This window comes from Mustela nivalis, assembly GCF_964662115.1.
Source record: "Mustela nivalis genome assembly, chromosome: 3".
NCBI classification, from domain to species: domain Eukaryota; kingdom Metazoa; phylum Chordata; class Mammalia; order Carnivora; family Mustelidae; genus Mustela; species Mustela nivalis.
Window position 1 is genome coordinate 86,924,835 of NC_139022.1, and position 23,229 is coordinate 86,948,063.

The 23,229-nt window shown below is 40.2% G+C and overlaps 1 protein-coding gene across 17 annotated transcripts in view; it reads right to left on the bottom strand.

The window, feature by feature from the left end:
• MAST4 (microtubule associated serine/threonine kinase family member 4) overlaps positions 1–23,229 on the bottom strand; it is a 548,711-nt gene that overhangs the window by 266,190 nt on the left and 259,292 nt on the right. For all 17 annotated transcript variants that reach the window (XR_014309533.1, XM_082723013.1, XM_082723009.1 and 14 more), the window contains one exon: positions 3,677–3,708. Coding sequence is in view for 16 of the 17 variants with exons in the window: in XM_082723013.1 (XP_082579139.1) it covers positions 3,677–3,708 (32 nt within the window). In the remaining variant the exon portion in view is untranslated. The remainder of the gene's footprint in view (positions 1–3,676; positions 3,709–23,229) is intronic.

Consider the following 23,229-nt stretch of genomic DNA (forward strand, 5'->3'; position numbering starts at 1 on the left):
AGGGAGGAAGGCAGTAGCTGAAGTCCAGCTATCCAAGCAGTCAGCATGGAGAGGACATCTGGGACTCTTAACTTGATAAAGGACTGAGAAAACCTCTGAAAATCTGATCTGGAGTCACTGGTCATTTAGTAACATCTTGCCTGGAAAGCAGGTCCTTTGACTTCTCCTCTGTTGCCCCTTTGCCCCATACAAAAAAAAGACAGAATCATTCCCTTTGCAACCTTTTAAAACATATATGAAGCAACACAGATTTCAAGTGATTTCTTGAGAAAATGATCATATTTTACAAATTCCTGAGGAATTGGATTATCTTTTGGACAGAAGGCAGTTTAGTTTTTTTATACTTTAAGATAGGAATAAAAAGAAAGACCTATTTTCTGTGATCCACTGTGAGAGCTTTAACTTTCACATATATAAAACATGTTTTTGTGATTCCAGACATAAAAATTATCTGTAAGACAATACTAAATCTTTTAAAAAATCTGATAAATCCCTAAGTGCTTGAATGATGACAATGCATTTTAAAAATATCATCCTTCAAGACATACAAAGCTGAAGCCTCAGGTATAACAAAATCAGGCACCTTCTTCCAGGAGCACAGCCTTTCTGAAGGCACACATCTCCCCCTACCCCTCCACCCCCAGCCCATCCTACCCCCAACACATTCCGTCGCACCACTTTTTAACTACAAGCAATGAGGAATCCATCACCCTGTGTAGTTGCTTACTGTTAACATGGAAACAAGATTCAACAGAACAGTGAAATCAAATCCTCAATCTCTCTGGGAGAAGATACTACAAGATCTGAAAACACTTATGCCAGAGGCGTTTAACCAGTAAATACAAGAACTAAGTGTTAACAAGTTTTAATAACCAGGAACAGTTACGTTGACAAGCGTGACTTGTGCCCTTCTTCATTAGATTTTTCATTAGACTTGTATTAAATCACTCTAGCAATTATTTTTAAAAATATTTTCTTTTTGGGGAGCCTGGGTGGCTCAGTGAGTTAAGTCTCTGCCTTCTGCTCAGGTCAAGCCCCACATCGGGCTCTCTGCTCAGCAGGGAGCCTGCTTCTCTACCTGTTTGTGATCTCTCTCTCTCTCTCTGTCAAATAAATAAATAAAATCTTCAAAAAAAATTTCTTTTTCTCCAAGTCATAAAACAACTGCATGAGGAAATTAATTACTAACGTTTTATATGGGGGTCAATGAAAATGCTGAGTGGTGTCAAGTCCCAGAACATCTCTATCATACACCATTAATTCTACTGGGAATATTTAATTAAAAATACCCAACTTTTGTAGCAACATGGACCGGACTGGAAGAGATTATGCTGAGTGAAATAAGTCAAGCAGAGAGAGTCAACTATCATATGGTTTCACTTATTTGTGGAGCATAACAAATAACATGGAGGACAATGGGGAGTTAGAGAGGAGAAGGGAGTTGGGGGAAATTGGAAGGGGAGGTGAACCATGAGAGACTATGGACTCTGAAAAACAATCTGTGGGTTTTGAAGGGGCGGGGGGTGGGAGGTTGTGGTACCAGGTGGTGCCTGTGGGTATTATAGAGGGCACAGATTGCATGGAGCACTGGGTGTGGTGAAAAAATAATGAATACTGTTTTTCTGAAAATAAATAATTTAATTAAAAAAATACAAAAGAGCATCTTCTTTCTTTATTTTTTAACTTGGAATATTAATTTCCACAGAATTCACTAAAAAAGGAAAAGGTAGATTTATGTTGATGTACATGCTATGTTTTACTTCCATTATCTGATTGATGTATCAATTGACTTTTATTAAGGATGAGATTTTTTTTTTTTTTTTTAAAGATCTTACTTATTTATTTGACAGGCAGAGATCACAAGTAGGCAGAGAGAGAGAGGGATGGAAGGAGACTCCCTGGGATCATGACCTGAGCCAAAGGCAGAGGCTTTAACCCAGTGAGCCACCCAGGTGCCCCAAGGATGAGATTTAAATGACTAAAATGTAATTCTATGTTTCTCTTAAGCTTTCAAAGCATGGGTGTCAAAGAAACTTATGCCGTCACCCTTTTCATTCATGAAAGATTCTATGCTCCCAAGTCAAGAAATTTAAATGTATCTTCTATTTTCTCCCACCAACCCACAGTTATCAGCTAACATTAACAGACTTATACAGGGAGATGTGAGATAAGGAGATACTACAAAAGGAGGCCCTTAAATAGACATGGGGAATCTAATTTGTAATTAACATGACCTTAATAAAAATTTACAGGAAACATACTAACTCAAAAACTAAAAGAAAAAAAAAGTAACCTAATATAAAGGCAAAAAGAAAATCTGACTGAAATTCTGAACTTCTCAAATAAAGTATTAAAGACAAACCTAGGATAATTTAAGCGTTAAATAAAGGTACAAGGGAAAAGAGATTTTTTTTCCTAGTAAGATATTTCATGTAGTTTTACTTCGGGTTTTCTTATCTCTTATTTTTTATCTTGATTAGAAATACCAAAATGTTTGGACTTTTCCAGGTCTAGGAGAGAGTCCTAATCATGATTCAGAAGAAGCCAAGGTTTTTATTCTAAAGGCATTTTCTACGGCCAACTTTTAGGTCATTAACCTCTAGCACACACAGATGAAAGCTGGAAGTCTGTGAAAATTTATCCAGACACAGTCTTCAAAAACAATGATCCCATATCCTCCAGGCAGCCTAAAGCTGTAAAACGTTAAGAACCAAAATAGATAGTACTAAAATCTTCATAGAAGATGAAATTTTGGTTCTCAGATGCAAAAACTGACATAATCTAAAAACTGGTAAACAAAATGAATACAATCTTCCAACAATTACCACATACAATTCTAATACTTTAAGTTGAGATCTGTATCAACCTACTTGAAATATTATACTTTTATATAAAAAGGACATTGCCCATCCACTCAATTCTGTAATGTAGATACCAAATCCCAGTATTTCCAGATCAGCCCTTACACAACACTGGTTGGTAACAAATCTACCCTAAATTTAGTGGAACACAGAAGATAATTAATTTCCTTCTGCAACTTGCTAATGGTAAAACAAACAAACAAAAAACCAAAACAAACAATGATTTATGCAAACATATTATTGGCCTTCAAAACAAAAGGTTGGAACAAACTATGAAGAAATCAGGTTGAGGTTCATAAATCTGCTATTTTTAAAATAAGACCATGACATCAGTCAATGCAATAAGATCCAGATCTAACAGAAAGTTCAGCTGACTTAAATTCCTCATCATCATGGCAAAAGTTTATCATTTCCTTTGCATAAAATCCATAGCATAAAAAACAATCACAGATTTCTAGAACATATAGGAGAACACTAATTTTTGACTCGGATCCATTTATACCATTTGCAGACCAAATAATGTGTTTGCTTGATTACCTAAGAGAATTTTTTTTTTTTTAATTAAGATTGCCCCAGGAATAAGTAAGCATTTTGGCTTACAACACCCATAAGAACAAAATCTAGAAAGTTTCTTCAGCTTATCCTGAAATCATGAATATGTGACATTTATAAGTAAATGCAAAGTGTCTGTTTCCTCAATTCAGTTGATTATCATTAATCCTCCATTTGCCTGAGAATCCTAACAAGTTGGAGAATAACCACATTACAAACTGTACAACATAGTAATAATAAGGAAACAAAATTAGGCTACTTACAAACTTCCTCTTCTGGGGAGACTGAGCTCCTTCTGCAAAAGAAAAACAAAACAAAACACCTACATGAGAGGTCACATTAACCTTAGCCTAATAAGGCACCAAACAGATAGCCTAATTCTTCATTATGCTTGATTTAGCATTTTCCACAAGGAAAAGATTTTAACGTCATGATTTTAGGCTGGATCCCTTCTTACATTGTTCTCTTTACATGTTGTGTTGAAATTACAAACATAGTTCATCTAAATTCCAAAACAGAAAAGGCACTATTCCTCTCAAAGCAAGGACAATAGAATACTAAGTTGAGCCCCATGGCCCTAAAATTGAGCTTTGGGAAAACTGGAGGAACCAAAGGACTTATCCAAAGAGAAAAGGGATAGAAGGAGGAGCAGAAATTTTGCAGGATTATAATTAAATGAGAGGTGAAATGGGGGGGGGGGAGGCAGTGAAATCCAGCTATTCACCCCCAACAGAAATAAACTCATGCAAGACCCTGTGCATACCAAAGATTACACATTACTATGATTTGCTTAAATAAACCCAAAGATATCCTTCTGGTTTCATTTCTTAACATAAATGCAGTTTAGGACTTTGGTTATTTAAAAGTAGGTTAATGAATCTCTCGAAAGGTAACCAGACAGCAACAATTAATAGAGTGCTTTAAAGTCTTCAAAAGGGTGCTCTCACGCTAATCACTAATTAAGATCACTATCTACCTAACTATAGGGGAGACTGTGAAAACAAACAAACAAACAAAAAAGCCAACCAAGGAGACAGAAAGAGATACAGAAATATCTTCACCCAGGAATGGAGATTTCAGAAGCCTTGGTCCTCAGGAATGATTATGTGATAACAATAATTAAGGAATAGGAAGTCATGAGTCATCAGGCTATTTAAACAAACAAACAAAAGAAAACCAGTATAAATTTGAAAGACTTGACTAAATTTAGTTTTTCATTCCTATAATTACCTTTTTTTCCTTTTTCTTTTTTTTGCCTTCCAGAAGCTTTTTTGAAAGGTGTTTCCCCCTCGGCTTCAAATTCCCCTTTCCTGTCCCCTATTTTTATTGGATCCTTAAATGGGTGTCACAGACAGTGACCGCAGATCTTACTTCTAAACAGCACAATTTATCCCAGCACAGCTTACAGAACACGGCCTTGAAAGGAGCAGACCGAGGGGAGGACAGTTGCTTTAAATGTAACCCGCCCTACTTATTAACTGGCAAATGTATTCCCATACAGTTATAATAATCCTATCACTGTTTAATTACAAGAAGAAACAAGGAAACCATTTTAGAAGCAGGAGCTCTTTCTCCTCTCAAGAGCCTCAAGGTTCAGAGATGAAACACTGTATTTTTGTTTTGTTTCGCTTTTTTCTCCAATCCTTGATTATCTCCGAGAAATTACAGGGCTTGCTCAACTTGGATGCTTGATTGTGAAACCTAAGTGCACCTTCATTTACTAAACCCCCTAAGGACAAGATGAAAAGTCTCTGGTCAAGCCTGTTTTCCTTGTGAACTGAGATGTAAATGGAAAACCAATGAGCAAGTCTATCTTTGGTGATGACAAGCACTGAGACATGTGTTTTGTTTGCAGGTTAAAAAGAGAAAAAGCAAGAAGAGAAGAACAACTCCCTAGAAGCAATCGTTCACGGGTCCGTGTATCTATTAGAAAGGAATTATGGAAGCCCGCTGCACAGCAAAGGCCTAGAGCTCGAGAAAGGAAATGCTGTGGTCCTGTAAGCTGATCTGACAACAGCGCAGCAAGAAAAGGAGGCAGGGCTGATGGGTTGTCATTAATAACAGAGTCAGTCAGATGTTATTTCAACTCCATATGCAAATAGATCACTCATGATATGAGAGGCAAAGGGCCAAATGAATGATCCCCAAATAGTTCAATTAATCACAGTTCACCAAATGACCCAACCGTAAGCTGGCTGCTCTGCTCTGCTCTGAGAAGAAAAAAAAAAAACAAAAAAAAAAACTGCTGAAACGGCAAGATAAGGGATAAAAACCAACTCTGTTTTTAATCAGAAGTCTTTCCAATAGGTCCAGCATCTAGCATGATGAGCTCCAAGCAAGGAGAAAGGTCACAGTGCGTAACCTGGTGCTGCTGCTCCATGGGACGGCCTCCGAGGCTCCAGGATGAGGAGCAGAGGACATTTAATCGGCCACTGTCGACTGACCTGAAGCCTCCACGCTAACCAAGCTGAGGGAGCTAATCCACCTGACGGTTTGAATGTCAGACTCGGCACTGGAAACTCAATTTGGGAGCAAATTGGAATCAGATGTGATGGTAATAAAGTGAGAGAAATGAATGCGCTGTGGCCAAGACCTTGTGAACAGTGGCTTCAAATGGCAGCGGATTCCAGGAGGACCCAGCGATTGCAGACGGAGCAATGGGTGGCTCATGCATGGGGACCACACACTGATCGAGCCGAAGCCCGCAGAAGTCAGTGAGCGGCGGCAGTGCATTTTCTGCCGAAGCCCCTGTCATACATCGTGCACGTGTCTTCATTTTATTTTCTTAATGTCATGTGAAGGGCACTAACACATACTTAGATAATTAGGTAAGACATAAGGTATTGGTCCGAGTCATAAACCAAAGCTTCTGCTTAGGAGATCTGGAACGCACGTTAATAATTTAGCATCAGGTAAAGATTAGGGGAGGGAAGAAGTGTGGGACAAAGAGAGTAAAGGTCAGGAAGTATCTGCCTGAACTAAACAATATGGAACTATTAATCATCACAGGATTAAAGACACTCCTAAGAGTACATTCAAGAACATTAAAATTTTTTTAAAAGATTTTATTTATTTGACAGAGAGATAGAGGGCACAAGTCCACAGAACAGCAGGCATAGGGAGAGGGAGAAGCAGGCTTCCTGCTGAGCAGGGAGCCCAATGCGGGGCTCAATTCCAGGACTCTGGGATCATGATTTGAGCTGAAGGCAGACACTTAACTGACTGAGCCACCCAGGAGCCCCAAGAACAGTAAAATTTTTTAAATGGTTTTCATGGATACTGATTTCTCAGTGACTTCTAACATCTTTTTAGAATTGCTGTGTATCATTACTTGCTGACAGTACGATTTCCTTTGCCCACCTCCCCTTTCTAAAAGTGCTAACTAGCTTATATGCATTTGGAAAATAAGGGTGAATGAAGCTAAGTTAGTTTTGTTTGAGAACACTGTGATCTTCTTGTGATTCCTGGATAAGAGTGAGGACAAACAAGGGTCCCTCAAACCCAGTAAGAGAATTTTAGGAGAATCCGGGAACAAAAGAGTCCTAAGAAATGATTCAGCTTCTTCCCCCCACCCGGACCCCCTCCACCTCATGCTCCCCTATCCCCATCAACCTTGGGCACAAAAGAAGAAAATAACTTGTTTTATTCATGAAGGCAAGAGAGAAAACTGCGATGTTTCATATGTATAGACAATTTCCACAATGGTAATTTTAAAAGAATGTACTATTTAATATGGGTTTTTTTAAGGTTTTATTTATTTGACAGAGAGAGACACAGTGAGAGAGGGAACACAAGCAGGGGGAGTGACAGAGAGAAAAGCAGGCTCCCTGCTGAGCAGGAAGCCCCATGTGGGGCTTGATCCCAGGACCCTGGGATCATGATCCAAGCAGAAGGCAGACACTTAACCGACTGAGCCACCCAGGTGCCCCTATTTAATATTTTTAATAGTTATACATACAAAATTAGAACAATATGTTCACATATGTTTAGGGACTCTTTGAGCTATTTTTTTTAACTGATGGGTCATTCTGTGATTTTAAAAGAAAGGAGATGTGATTATATCACAAATAATATATATTGGAGCACCTTGGTGGCTCAGAGTTAAGACTATGCCTTTAGCTCAGGTCATGATCTTGGGGTCCTGGGATCAAGCCCGGAATTGGGCTCTCTGCTCAGCAGGGAGCCTGCTTCTCCCTCTCTCTGTCTGCCTTTTGGCCTAGTTGTGATCTCTCTCTCTGTCAAATAAATAAATAAAATCTTTTTTAAAAAAAAAATATATATATATATATATATATTAGATAACCCTCTCTCTAAGAGGTGGAGCTTAATTCTCTTCCCCCTGAGATTGGCTGGATTTAGTGACACACTTCCAAAACTAGAATAGGGAAAGGGAAAAATAACAACTTTCCAGTGGAGAAACCTGACAGACAAGGTCTTAACCAAGTGATTCAGATTAACACCACCTGCTAAGTTAGGTCGCTCTCATGTGCTCCTGATACAATGTTATGGGAAGGGGCTTCACCTCAGGTTTTCTTGCTAAAAACCCTTAAGTCCAGTCTAATCATGAAAAAACATAAGGCAAACCCTAATTGAGGGTCGTTCTACAGAACATCTGACCTGTCCTCCCTAAAACATCAGGATTGTGAAAAACAGGGAACATTTAAGAAACTGTCAGAGATTAAAGGAGGGAGAGATGACTAAATGTAATCTATGTAGGATCCTGAGCTAGTTTCTGGATCTAGCTAGTATCCAAAGAGAGTCTGAGTTTAGTTAATAGTAATATACCAGTGTTAATTTCATGGTATTGACAAATGTATTCAGACTATAAAAGATATTAACATAGTGGATGGGTGCCTGGATGGCTCAGTCGGTTAAGCATCTGCCTTTGGCTCAGATCATGATCTCTGGGTCCTGGGATCAAGACCCGAGTCAGGGTCCCTGCTCAGTGGGAGATCTTCTTCTTCCTTTGCTTCTCTGCTCAGGCTCTCTTTCTCTCAAATAAATAAATAAAATCTTAAAAGAAAAGGAAACATATTAACACAGTGGAAAAGTATATAGAAATTCTCTCAAGTCTTAAAACTTTTCTATAAATATAAAATTATTTCAAAAAAAATTTAAAAGTTCTTCCTCACACAGGAGAAGAAAGAGGTAGGGAGAAAGTAAAACTGATGGGAAGCAGGATGGAAAGGATGAACAAATCAACATCCAAATATTCTAAGATTATTTTAAGGAGATGTTTAGCCCAATTTTTAGGAGATTATGCAAGTCATCTTTGTGAAAGAAGACTTGGTTAGGTCCACCCATGAAGATGGTGAGAAGCAGTCAGATTTGAGAGACATTTTTATAGAACCTATAAAAGAACTGTGTGTAGAATAGGAGAGGAATCAAGGAAGTTTTCTGCCTAAGCAAATACAGTTTGCGGGCAGAAGAGTTTTGTTTGGACATGTTTCATCCAAGATGACTCTAAGGATTCCAAGTAGAAATTTCCAAATAGGTGGCTGGACTTCTGCGAGCCTGGTTTCAGGAAAGAGGTTGGAGCTGGGAAAAGACTTTGGAGTTATTACCCTACACAGGGCATGTAAAGCCCTGGGCTGGCTGAGACAGGAAAAGAACGGGAAGAAAGAGGCACACCCCTCAACATTTCAAATCTTCAAGGACAGAGAATCATGCTACGTGTTGTTAAATGGTGCATTGCACATGCAGCAACTAGGGTTTTTTTTTTTTTTTTTTAAGATTTTATTTATTTATTTGTCAGAGAGAGTGAGCACAGGCAGACAGAGTGGCAGGCAGAGGCAGAGGGAGAAGCAGGCTCCCTGCCGAGCAGAGAACCAGATGCGGGACTCGATCCGAGGACGCTGGTATCATGACCTGAGCCGAAGGCAGCCGCTCAACCAACTGAGCCACCCAGGCGTCCCAGCAACTAGTGTTCTTAATAACCAAGAAATTGAGACAGGCGACAAGTAGAAAAAAATCTACTGGGTGGATAGTAGCTCTCACACAGGTGACAGGATGGTAGCACAGACAAGATCAGAAAACAGGACAAAATCCAGGAAATTAAACCCCAGACAACATGGCCACACTCGGGACAGCCCCACAACTGAACACTGAACTCAACTCCAGCCTCCAAGAAGTGAAACTTAACTGCCTGTGCATCTTTCCCTCCTCACTCCTAGTGGGTTTTTCCCCTTCTTTGAGAGTGTTAGTATGATCATACCTGGGTCTCTGCTTCAGCTGCCATGGAACAGAGGAGAATACTAGATCCCTTCACCAGTACAGTGGGAGAAATAGTCATTGGTAAACTCACCATGTCATTGAGAGTTACAACTATTCTACATTTGCAGACAAACTGTTAATTTAGGGAGAGAGTCCAAAGAGCCAAGATATGCAGGGCAATACTTCAGGCACTGCTTAGGGCACTTAAGGAGGAAAGAAAATATGAAAGATTCAAAAGCCAGCTGGTGGAGGGGGGGGCAGTGATGCCTGGGTGGCTCAGTCAGTGAAGCCTCCACTTCGGCTCAGATCATGATCTTGGGGTCCTGGGATCGAGTCCTGCATCAGACTCCTTGCTCAGCGGGGAGTCTGCTTCTGCCTCTGCCTGCCACTCCCCTGCTTGTGTGCTTGTGTTCTCTCTCTCTTTCTCTCTCTCTCTTGGTCTCTGGACAAATAAGATCTTTAAAAAAAAAAAAAGCAAGCTGGTGAAACATATATGCACACAAGAAAAGAGATCCCAGGTATGAGATTATGCAGTTTTACCTGAACATGTAAACACTAACAGTGGACAAAAGATAAAAGGGGAGAAGATAATTCAGCTCAGGCAGTGGGTCTGAATGCAACTGGTGACACATTAATATCATCCAGGAAGCTTTTCAAAATAACAATGTCTGAACTCCACCCCTGGAGATTGAGAAGGAGAGTGGTCTGTGTAAGTTATTTAGTGGAGGTTAGTGCTTGCTTGCTTGCTTGCTTGCTTATCTATCTATCTATCTATCTATCTATTTATTTATTTATTTAGAGAGCGAGAGAGCTATGGGGGTCAGGGGGGACAAAGAGCGAGAGAGAATCTTAAGCAGGCTCCGCACTGGGGAATGGGCTCAAACTCAGCACCCTGAGATCATGATCCGAGTGGAAACCAGGAGTCATACCCTTAACCAACTGAGTCACCAGGTGCCTCAATACTTTTAAGTTCCCTTAAGAACAATGAATATGCATAAATCTTTTGCCTTCGGGTTTTTTTCTTTATGGAATATTAGTTTTCTTGCCATCATTACAAGAGTGAACTTCCAAGTTTTCAGTTATTTCCTTTGCAAGTGGGAAGCACTGGAGGAGGAGAGGTACCCTCAGTGGAACTCCCTCTACGTGGGAGGGTATAAAATGAGCAAAGAGTACAGATTCATCTGGGAACTGGTTCTCCCAGAGAAGGGATTTGGGCCCCATTTTTCTGGCCTCTATTTCTAAGGGTCACTTGTGAAGACAGAAGCACAGGTCAGGCAAGTTCACACTACAGAACCAGATCTTACATGACACTTGGGTTAGAACCAGAGCAGTGGTCAACAGCAGCTTATGTGCAAACAGCGCTTGAAAACTCCAGTGAATGGCCCATAAAGGAATTGGTTTTCTGCATTAAAAGCCTGTAGTGTACAGCTAGAAAAGCAGCAGGTCGACCTCCCAAGATCTGCCTGGATATTCATCCCATTTGACCTGCAAAACATCCCTAAAACCCCTCAGTGGGAATGTGAGATCGGTGGAGAATCCCAAAGGATCTCCCCTTTCTCGCAGGCTCTATTTCATTCTATTTTTGTATCTATAAACACTTAAAGGCATTTATTTGCAGTTGTAAAGCTCAATACAATCAACCATAAAAGGTAGACACAACACGTTTGCTGGGTTTCCATAGCCATTTTCCTTGATCAGAAACCACATCCTCACTTTCTTTTAATAAGAAAGTGGCTACCATCTTGCTTTCTTGCCAGGCTGGCTTTTTTTCTGCTGTGAACCCAAGTCATCAGCTGGTACATGACTAGGCATTAGGCGTACAGGCTCTCTCCATAACAAAAAGTTTCTTAAGTCACAATATGGCTATCTGTCTCTTTCGGTTTTAGAAGCTCTTATCAAAAACTCAATCTAAGAATTTTACAACATCATCACCTTTTTATCTGCCGGGACCCTAAGGCCCTCCCACTGAAAGCCCAGGGGAGACTAGTAATTGCCTCATGGTCACAAAGCCAGGACATGTTGGAAACAGAATCTGAACCAGTGTCATAAGGTTCCAATTTGTTCCCTTACAACGGACTGTGCAGGGTGGAGATGTGAGCCACTGAGAGGGGTTCTGAATGAGTACCTGTGCAGAGAGGGCTGGAATGAATAACCAAAGAGGGCAGCCTTTCCTCTAAAGAGTAAGAAAGATACAGGTTGTGAACAGGTAGGTCTGTAATTTCAGAAAAGCATAAATCACAATCTTTGGCCAAGGGTGAAGCCCAGGGGCTCGTGGAGGGACGAAAGCAAGCAAATGGAGGTCCTTTATTCTAGCACACACTTTTTAATAAGGGCCACGTGGGGGGTGCTGTGCCAGGCTCTGGGGAGAAAGGATTCCATTTGCTGTAAATTTTAGTGCTGAAAAACCTGGAAAAGAGACCTTTTAAAATTGTGCAACAGGACCAAAGGAGGAGGTGATCAGTTTTCTGTAAGGAGGGTCAGTACTGCTTATCGCCCAAGGATGCTACCTGTTATTTGGGATAACAAAACCTGGTGGAACTCACACTACTCTCAACCCTCAGGCTTAGCTCAGGTTCGGTGAAGCTAATGACAATGTTCATTTGCTTTGGCCAGAGATGGCATGTGATTCAATCTGGGAAAACAAGATGCAAAACAATGTGTGTTTCCAGGATCCTGGGAGAGAACTCCTGGAAGGAACGTGCACTAACCCCAAGAAGCTAATGGCGGCCGTAGGGTAGACAGACATGGAAGATGGCAGACAAGACAGAAGGTTAGAAACTGGGTATTGGGTGGTATCTTTCATACATGACACATGAGCCATTCGATTCTCTTTACTGTTTTAACTAGTTTAACTTGTGGGTTCTGTTTCTTGCAGTTCAAATATTCTCAAGTGACACACTACTTTCGTCTGGTTCTTCTTTAGCAGCAACTGGGAGTTGGCTGGGCACCCACAGAAGTGGATGAGAAAAGGGGTATCCCTGGAAAAGCCAGAGATGTAGCAAGGCTGGCTGGACTGAAAGAATACACAGCTCTTAGTAAATTCAGAAGTGCTGGAACTGAAGGTAGAAAGAAAAAGCCAACAGAACAAGAATACGGAGGCAGAGACAGGGTCAAGTCACAAAGTTTTTGGAAGGGTCTGTCTTTTTGCTAGTGGCAATGAGGAGTTCCAGTAACATTTTATTATTATTTTTGAAAGATTTTATTTATTTGAGAGAAAGAGAGAGACAGTGAGTACAAATTGTGGGGAAGGACGGAGGGAGAGGGAGAAGCAGACTCCCCCCTGAGCAAGAAGCCAGACACTGGGGGCGCCTGGGTGGCTCAGTGGGTTAAGCCGCTGCCTTCGGCTCAGGTCATGATCTCAGGGTCCTGGGATCGAGTCCTGCATCGGGCTCTCTGCTCAGCAGGGAGCCTGCTTCCTTCTCTCTCTCTCTGCCTGCCTCTCAGTGTACTTGTAATTTCTCTCTGTCAAATAAATAAATAAAATCTTTAAAAAAAAATAAATAAATAAATAAAAAAAGAAGCCAGACACTGGGCTTGATCGTAGGACCCCGAGATCAGGACCCGAGCCTTAGGCAGACACTTAACCAAATGAGCTGCCCAGATGCCCCTGTAACATTTTAAATAGGAGGGAAAAAAATGGTGAAGTCTGCACATTAAAAAAGATCACTCTGCCATCAGGGTGTCAGATGGCTTATTAAGGACAAACAGGAAAGGAATTAGGGGGTTTATGAAGTTGTCTGGAAAGCATGGTGGAGTAGGGACCAAGGAAGAGGCAGTGAGGAAGTCAGAGAGGAGTAGATTCAAGACAGAAATGTGCATAGGATCTATAAGGTGTTGAGAATAAATGCTTAACTAGTGGAAGGTTTAGAACCCTAGGAGCTAAGGGCAGGGTGCCATGCAGAGCTTAGGAAAAAGGGCCATCCCAAAGTACAGAGAACCTTTCAAAAGTTAAATAAAAGAAATCTGAATGGATGAGGGGATAGAAAAACCATGTAAGTTAGACCGCAGGGTCCCTGATGGGCAGGAACATGAGATAAAGATCCAGAGTAAGGCAGGAGCAAGGGTCAATATCCTGGGTCTTTCTTACATGAAAGTTACACATCAATCATCACAAACCCCTCTTCCACTTTATGATTTATACACACAGGGCAGAAGTGGTTTTCCTTTACTACGCTCATCGGCCTCCCTCCACTTAAGAACAGCAGCTCCCATCTACCGTGTGCTGATGTACGCTATCTCATTTCATCTTCCCCACCATTTCCATTTTACAGAACCGAGACAGAGACAGGTTAAGTAGCTTACACAAGGTCACGGAGCTGGTAAATGGCTTAGCCTGTCTTTGAATACACATCAGCCAGAGTCCAGAGCAGTTTAATTATTTTTCATCCCCAAGGAAGACTTGGTCTGCCTGCACTGGGACCCTGACTCGTGGAGGCTATCAGGGTGTCCTCGTAGTTGATAACACACTAGCAATAACTCTCAGAAAGGAGTTCTACCGATTTCTGCAGCTCTTTCTAAGCAAATTTCACACAAATTATTTCTTACAGACTGTATTTGAAGCAAAGCCTTGAAAACACATTACTTTTAACACAGACCTTTTACAGCAGAAAAAAAGCGTAACAAGTCAAATATCCAGCTAACCCCAAGTAAATGAGCAAATGAAACAAGCTTCCTTTCCCAGCCAATTATGATGGTTCCTGATGGTTTGTAACATGTTACACCTTTGACTTAAAAAAATCAAGCTTGGGAATCTGATATTTGTAGCCACATTGCCTTCCAACTTAGTATTATGTATGGGAAATCCACTTCGAAGTCAGGTTTTCCACTCCTACATGGGTTGCTGAATAATAGCTAGTATTTACATTAGTAACATCTCTGGTTTACTAAGTGTTCATTAAATACTAAAGTGAAGGGCAACTTATTTCCTCATTATTAGTAGCTTCCAGCGCAGTCAAATTTTACTTTATGTGCTTATTTTGTTCTCTAAGAACAAAGGACTATTTCTTTCAAGAGAAAGCATGTCCTTTTTGAAATTAAAGAAACTCCTTTAGATCCAATTAGAAGAGTCACAGTCCTTTGCAACAAAAGCAGCTAAATAAGTAAACATACTAGATCAGCCAAACTTCAGGCTAAAAAAAATCTCTATTTAAGCTAATATTTAATTTAAACTATTTAAGCTAAGCCAATCGTATACTCCATAATGATTAAATGGAGAAGATTTAGACTCACATACATGTATATTCTACTCCAAACGTTAGAAAGCATCCTTAAAAATTTCCCTTACCTTGTGTAGGACTCAGTCTCTTGAATTATTACAGGAGGATAGGACAACTAATGCCCTAAAGTGTTAAGAAGCTGAATGAGAACACAGGTCCTGCATTAAGCCCGGGTCTCAGACATGAGAGCACCCTAAATGTCAGCTATTACTATGTGAGCAGGTTTCTCACATTGGACAAGGCACCCAGGGCACAAGGGAAGAGCTCCGAGAAACAGAAATGGGGGGAAATCAAAGAAGAGGCACAGAAGACGCCTCCTCCTCTCTCTCTCAGTGTAGAACCCGGCCACTGTTCTGGGAACCACCTGGAAAATTCGAAGCCAATCCGGCTTCAGGGAAATCATGGACTGTTACTAATCATCAGAAAAAATGCCTAAAACAGGAGATCAAACGCAAAAGCTAGATATTTAGAATTTTAATTGCCTTTAAGACAGTGCGAGTTTAGAGACCCTTCAGGGCTATAAAATTAAGGTCACTGTGGACAAGTTTTGTGATTTTTCTTTTTTCCTTGAGAAGTGTCTTAACAAAGATCTTGATAAATACGCGTATCGGCCCTGCCACTTAACTATGTTTCTTGTTACTCAGGAAAGCCTGTGACCTACAGTGAGCTTAGATAAAAAGGCAACACCACACAGCTGTGCCCCACAAGGCTTGGCAATTTTTTCAGTTCTTCTATCCATTACCCACAAATTATAGTAAATTCAAAATATTGATCTGCACACCCCCCCATGGGAAGAAAGTTACCATCGACTTTTATTGCTTATTGTTGGGTACAATTCCCTGGAATCAATAAAAGCTACAATGTTCATAAGCTTCTAAAAAGCTGGTTAATACAGTGGATATGAGACACCTCTTAGGATCAGTATAAATCTATAGGTTTCTTCAATAGAACAGTGAGTGGCTAGCAAACATCTTCAATGTTCAAAAGCTTTATTTGATTTTAAAATCTTCTCATTACCCAGGAAAATGTATCTGTGACTGGGAATAAACATTAAGCAATTAGAGAGAACCCCACTTAATGGATCTTCACTTTCCTCTTTTGGTTCCCTTGCATTCCCCCGCTGATGTCAATGTCCAATCCAGGGGCAATTATTAACAGTTGTGATCATTTTTTAGAAAGTATAGCTTAACACCGATTTAAGTAAGCTTTCTGGACAGTAGCTTCCAGGTTCGATCAAAGAACGCCAGTTTGCCCATAAACAATATTTCAACTGCCCCTAATTCAAAGAATCAATATCCTTTTATGAACCAATTTTTAAAAATCAGGTAATAATTCACAGGTTCCATTAAAATTACAGACAACCATAATACAAAAAGAAAAGGATTTTTTATAGAACCAGGAACCAGAATTGGATGAGACTATTTGACCAGTGATATAGAATTTATTCAGCTGAGATTAATCATTTTTATTTACTAAGGGCCCCTTAGAGTTTATCTAGCAGTCACTCTTCTGAAAGCCCATTTTAGTGTAGAAATTTACTGGCAAATCAGCTCCAGGGAGCTCTTGAAGTGCTGTATGAAGCTAATACCCACAAGCCTGCTTTCTTCTGACACTCTTCTCCATCTAAATGCAAAAGACGACACTTAAAATGTACATATAAAATGTACAAAGGTGATGGAAGATTAATGACACACATATTCAAATAATCAATAATGTGACTTAAGCCTTTAATGGTACTGAAATTTATTGTAAGGAGGTCACAGAATAAAATAAACAATTGGCTTGCGGGGGATATATCTTTTACTTAGTAAGTAATAGTTCCTATTTGCTAAAGGGCACGGTAGCTGACTTTTAAGATTATTTTCCCCAATGTGTTATTTCAAGTAACAGTACCTGGAAGATGCTGGAATTGGGAGCCCCAAGACTGACGAACACGAGTTAAGCTATCTCCCTTTTCCTACTTTGCACCTCCCCCAGCAAAACCACCAGGAAAATCGGCACTGCTCTGCCTGCCGCCACAATGCCACCCACCAGCTTTGCCCCGGTAAGTGCCAGGCCCTGTGCTCCATATTTTCTCATACACGATCTCACTGGAGACTCACTTCAGCCCCGCAATTACAGACAATATTACCACCACTTCTTCTCATGGGAAACCGAGCTTTGGAAGAGTTACACTGTGATCTGCTCCAGGTTAGAGGACTCAGGCAAAGGACAGCAGAGCAAAGACAAAAGTGGGGTGAGGGACCCTGTTTCCATACTGTACCAGCCATGGGCGCTCATCAGGCAAACATTTTTATGGGAGAAATAATAAATCTTTATTTATTTAAACTGCTCTTAGTTTTCTGTTATTTGCAGCTAAACATATTCCTGATAAGTGTCCAAAAACAGTTCATACCGAACTTTTCAAGTCACTTTTGGAGCAGAGTATCCAAAGGCACACTAAGCATCAAGACCCTGGGTGGGGTGCCTGGGTGGCTCAGTGGGTTAAAGCCTCTGCCTTCAGCTCAGGTCATGATCTCAGAGTCCTGGGATGGAATCCCACATCGGGCTCTCTGCTCAGCAGGGAGCCTGCTTCCTCCCCTCTCTCTCTCTCTCTCTGCCTGCCTCTCTGCCTACTTGTGATCTCTGTCAAATAAATAAATAAAATCTTAAAAAAGAAAAGATGACCCTGGCACCACCGATTATGAGCATTAGAAGCGCTGATGTTCGGTACCCAAAGAAAATGACCAAATGTTCCTGAAATTAAGATTAGATTCTATGAGAAACAAAACTTTGACAACATTGGTTACAGACCGTCGATGTGGTTCCTTTTTTCAAAACAGATTTGAGAGGGTTGCACAGTGTGTGCTAATGACTGAAGTTAACTAAAGAGATTCCAAATTTAATGGCATCACATTTGTGACAGTTAATTAGCAGAAAATATTACAGTGCAGTGAAGTTTTTGCCTTTTTTTTTTAAAGCATCAAAAGCAATAAAAGGTTTTGGGTTTTTAATTGCTTCTTCCCAAAGACTAAATTATGTTCTAATGCAAAGATAGAATGAATCCTTCTCTCAAAGTCAAAAGATCCCTTGTGATGTTTTTGTATCTCAAGGACTACAAAATAAGTGGATGTTTAAATTTGAGACCTAAGAAAGTTTTCATAAGGTGGCCTTCTCATTTTTGCTGACTGAAAAAATAAAGCAATTTTCAAGTAGTAAGATTTTTCCTTTATAATATGTGAATGTCGCCATTTGTAATTCGGGGTGAATGGAAGTGGTTTCCACTTCGGTTTTTATTATACTAATTGGGTTCTTCCTTTGAAAAATCAGAAGCATAATAGATCTTACTGTACTGATATACTTACTATATCACACGGAAGCTCTGTGTCCTCATGATGGATTAGACTGGATTACCTTGGAAACCTGAAACTGACGGTTAATTTTGGACTCACTGTCTTTTGAATGAAAGCAAGCAACAATAACAGTAAAAGCTGAGAAAACATGCATTGGATATTGAAACAGTTGCATGCTTATCTCATTGAAACCACAGTAATTTAAAAAAAAAAAAAAACTGACGATACCAAACAATATTATGAACAAAGACAGGGAATCAACTTTAGATCCTTAAAGAATACAAAGTCACAGACACTTGAACTATCTTTCAAAGCCACACTATCTAGACAAGCTGATGGATTCACACTAATGCTTTTAAAGGGTTTTATCACTTTTAAAAGCTAGTCCAAAAAAAAAAAAAAAAAAAGAAAGAAAAGAAAAGAAAAAGTAAACTTAGGGTGCCTGGGTGGCTCAGTGGGCTAAGCAACTGCCTTCGGCTCAGGTTATGATCTCAGGGTCCTGTGTCAAGCCCGGCATCAGGCACTCTGCTCAGCAGGGAGCCTGCTTCCCCCTCTCCCTCTGCCTGCCTCTCTGCCTGCTTGTGCTCTCTCACTCTCTCTCTCTCTCTCTCTCTGTCAAATAAATAAATAAATAAATAAATCTTTAAAAAAAAAAGAAAGAAAAAGTAAACTTAATTACACTAAATTTAATAATTTATCAAAAAAATAGTACCTAAGTAAAACAGACTGTTAAAGAATTAGATATTTTTTTATCCAGATGTAATTAACATAGAACTTTGCTTAAATTTAAGGTGTGCAACATATTGATTTGATACATTATGTTCAATATGGTTGCTCCATTCTACTGTGTCCCATAATTATTAATTCTTCTAGTGGTAGGAGCAATTAAGAGTTGGTTTTTTTTTTTTAAGATTTTATTTATTTGACAGAGATAACAAGTAGGCTGAGAGGCAGGCAGAGTGGGGAGGGGGAAGCAGGCTCCCCACTGAGCAGAGAGCAGAGAGCCCAGAGCCGAGAGCCAAGAGTCCAATGTGGGGCTCGATCCCAGGACCCTGAGATCATGACCTGAGCCCAAGGCAGAGGCTTTAACCCACTGAGCCACTCAGGCATCCCGGTAGGAACAAGTAAGATCTGGTCTTTTTAGCAAGCTCCCTGTGGACATACAGTTTTATGGTCTACAAGCACTGAACTATATCTAAGATGCCCAGGATTTATTTATCTACTAGTTTCAGGTATGGACTCTTGAACCACATCTCTTCACACTTCCAGCCCTGGTAACCACCATACTTCTGTTTCTTTGAGTTTGGGTTTTCATAGATTTCACACAGAAGAGATTATATGTCTCTTTTAAAGAAAGAATGTAAATACAAAAATCTTCTGTGCTAAATATTACACACTAATTGAATAAAGCTGGTTACCCACACATGCCTAGGTCCACCAGTATGAATGTGTTTAAGTGGCAGAGCCTCAGAGAGGCAGCCAGGCAAGGTGGCTCAGAATACTTGGCTTAGGAGGGGCGTCTGGGCGACTCAGTGGGTTAAGCGTCCACCTCTTGATTTCAGCTCAGGTCATGATCTCAGGGTCCTGGGATCGAGCTTCGCATTGAGCCCCTTATTGTACCAGGCTCCCAGCTCTGTGGAGAGGCTGCTTGTCTCCCTCTCCCTTTGCTCCATGCCCAGCGCTCTCTGTCTCAAATAAATAAATCTGAAAGAAAGAAAGAGAGAGAGGGAGAGAAAGGAAAGAAGAAAGAAAGAAAGTAAACTTGTTTAGGAGTATGGCCTTGGGCAAAGTATTTAACTTCTCTGTGGCTCTCTTCTCTCACTGGAAATTATAGGTAATAATAGGTGGTCTTATTGTGAGGATTCAATGAAATAATACACATAAAGTACCTAGGAAAGTGACTGGCATACATCGAGAATGCTAATATTAGGTTATTATTCTATTTTAAATATTCATGTGCAAATCTGACATTGCAACCTTAAGGTTTTGCAATTTAAAAGTATAAAGTGTTCATCTACATAATAGGTAGTTATGCTGATGTATCTTCTGTGCACCAAAGGACAGATGAAAACCAGTAATAAATTTAAATATTCTCTAAGCCTGCTTAAATGAAAGCTTAAAGAATCTATCTTTGCATTTCTTATTGATACTCTCAGGTGCTTCCAGATGAGCTCTGCTCCTTTAAAACGAAACCAAAACAGATTACCTCACAGTTGTAAATGCTCTTTGTCAAGTATGAAGTCCATCTCAATGGAAACCAAACTTCCTAAAAAAGCCAGATTCCATTTTTATCCCCCCACATGCTAAACAAGTCAGCATATGTTCCAAGCGTTCTATTGTGCATATCTTAAGCAGACCTTTTTTAGCATGTGTGGGTTTCATTAAATCACAAGTGAGAAGGTATTTCTTGATTTGACCAGGAATAAGGCTGGATTTGTTGTCTACTCTGCATTCTGTATTTTTTTTAGTCTACCTTTCATCAATAAATAACAGTGTTGCTTTAACTAGAAAGTGTGGAAAATTCTGATTGAATTTTCCACTTCAAAGTACACAAAATCATTTCATCTAACATGCTGTGTTGGAAAATCTATGCTCCATTCTGACCTCCTGTTGCAGTCTATTTCAAGTGTTGGTGATGCACCGTGTCACACCGCATGGCTGGTGAAGGACAGTAAACATATTGACTGAGAAATGTTTTGAAAAACCCCTATTCCACATAGATCCCAGCTACTGTCAAAAATCACAAAAATGTTTGCATTCTGTCTGTGCAAGAGCATGACCAAACTCTAGGAGAAATTCCCACAATAAATAAAAGAAGCTACTTGCATAACTCTCCATCTAAACAAGATGATGCTGGGCTTGGGATGAAGGGGAGGGGGGGTTGGGGCCAAGGTTTGGCCCAAATAATATGCTCAGAGGTGTCTAAGAGAAGACGTTATTAACAGTGCCCTTCCTTTAACCTATTTGCAAGGTTAAAATAAAATTTAGCAGAAGAGATTACCACCACTACTGAGAAGGCACAACTCAGCCGGCAGGCAAGGAACACACCGAAGGAAAGGTAATATATTGATTGACCTTTCCTTCCAATTGCAGTCCAGGCAGCTAGCTGTCTTTTTTCATTTGGAGGGATATGACAACTGACCTAGCTTATTTTCTTGGACTAGCAAACTAGGGCAGTCCTTGGACAAGTTAGGCAGCCAAGACCAGAATACCCTACAATGACATAGCAATACAACACTAACACTGTTGTAAGTGGGAAGCCCTAAACAATAACACTGTCATCAGGTAGCCTTCTGGGTTAGAGTTCTGCTTTCCTCCAAAAATGAAAGCTTCCTTATCAGGAAGCAGCGGTGAGGAGGGTTTCCAGGTTACAGGATGGCAGTCATATGAATTATTCACAGTCTTTGGAATAAAGAGCAAGAGGGTCCCCATAACTTCACATTTCCCAGTGAATGTGCTTAATGGGTTTCTGGACGATAGGCTCTGTATTCACTTAAGCTGGAGAAGCACATCATTAAATACAGGGCAGAGCGTTTACTTGTTGCAAGATTTTTGCCATTACTAGCATTTTACCTAACCAGAGCAAGGGGTATGGTCAACAGTGCTCTGCAAAATAATGGGTTCACAGAACACTTTGAGAGGGGAGCTCCACTTAAGGCATGCACATGGAACATACTTTGAGAAATGCAGGCTTAACCAAGCCCTCTTTTTAGTACAACGTTAGGACGACCATAGGAAAAGCAGAGACCAAATTACTGTCATGTAATATGCCAGTCCTGCAGTCAGGAGCTTTGAATTTCACAGTTTTGTATCGCACTATGACGAACCGTCGAGGTGACTTATGCTGTAATTCAATCAAATGTCCCCTACTACACCTGGCAAGACTGTACAACTAATCCAAGAGGAGACTGCAAACAAGAGCTACACAAATACTGGTGCATCACAGTGATCAGATCTCTAAGGAATGAAACGCAAAGAATAAGAGCACTACTATTCCATAGGCCTAGAGTGCATGTGCCAGACAAACACAGTAAATAAAAACCATTACTACATCCATGTGTTTATAACAGCAATGGAATAACAGAGCTGGGCCCCTATTTATCAATGGGCAAGACTTCTCTTTGTTCTCTTTGCACTACTGGCCCATTTCCTGATCTCCCTGAACAAATTTCCTATTTCTGAGACTTGGACTTCCACTTTGAATGTAGACAATCATAAGAGACCATTACTTTCAACAACGTGAATGAAGATATGAAGAAAAACGAAAAATGAAAAGTGGAGATTTCACTGTTTCCTCCCTGTCCCACCATTCTATCATGATTGAGAGCTAGCTGTGGGCCTCCTGCTTCAAGAGTTTATCACTTTTTGGAATTTGCTTTTCTTTTTAGGTTTACTTGTGCCCTTAGCTTTTTAAATTATTTTTTGTTAAGCTACAGCATTGTAGCTGGTTTTGAATGTTAAGGTAACAGCAACATTGTCATTTTCTATATTCTTGTCATTATCTATATTCCCAAGTAGAAAAGGAAGACTGAGAAATAGGAGATTTTACTTCTTTGAGTCCCTAATTTTGAGGAGGTCAAACTTTATGAATAAGTCAGTAGAAAGTGAGGTAAATAATTAGGTCTGGAAAAAGCGTGTCTCTTCAATGTCACACCACTTGATCAACGGTGCTGAGTCATTCAGCTCTCCACTAGAGCTGGGTCTGGCCATGGCTGCGACCCATAGATAAGAAGAGAAACAGGCAGTGCACACAGATACACAGATAACCAAGATCTGGGTGTTATCAGACCAAGACTCAAAAAGAACTATGCTAGAGGATAGAGTGGTAAACATGCGTGACAACATGAACATGTAGGAAACATAGGAAATTTCTGTATAGAGGTAAAAACTGCAGTAATAATGAAGAACAAAAGGGGAGACGGAGACTGAAAGATGGGACACCAGAATGAAATGGACTTACCAGCTGACTGGGCAAAACAAAGTTAAGTTTAAGGAGAAGCAAAGCAAAACAAAAACCAAAGGCCAAGAGGAGTATCTAAGATCCACGTGACAATA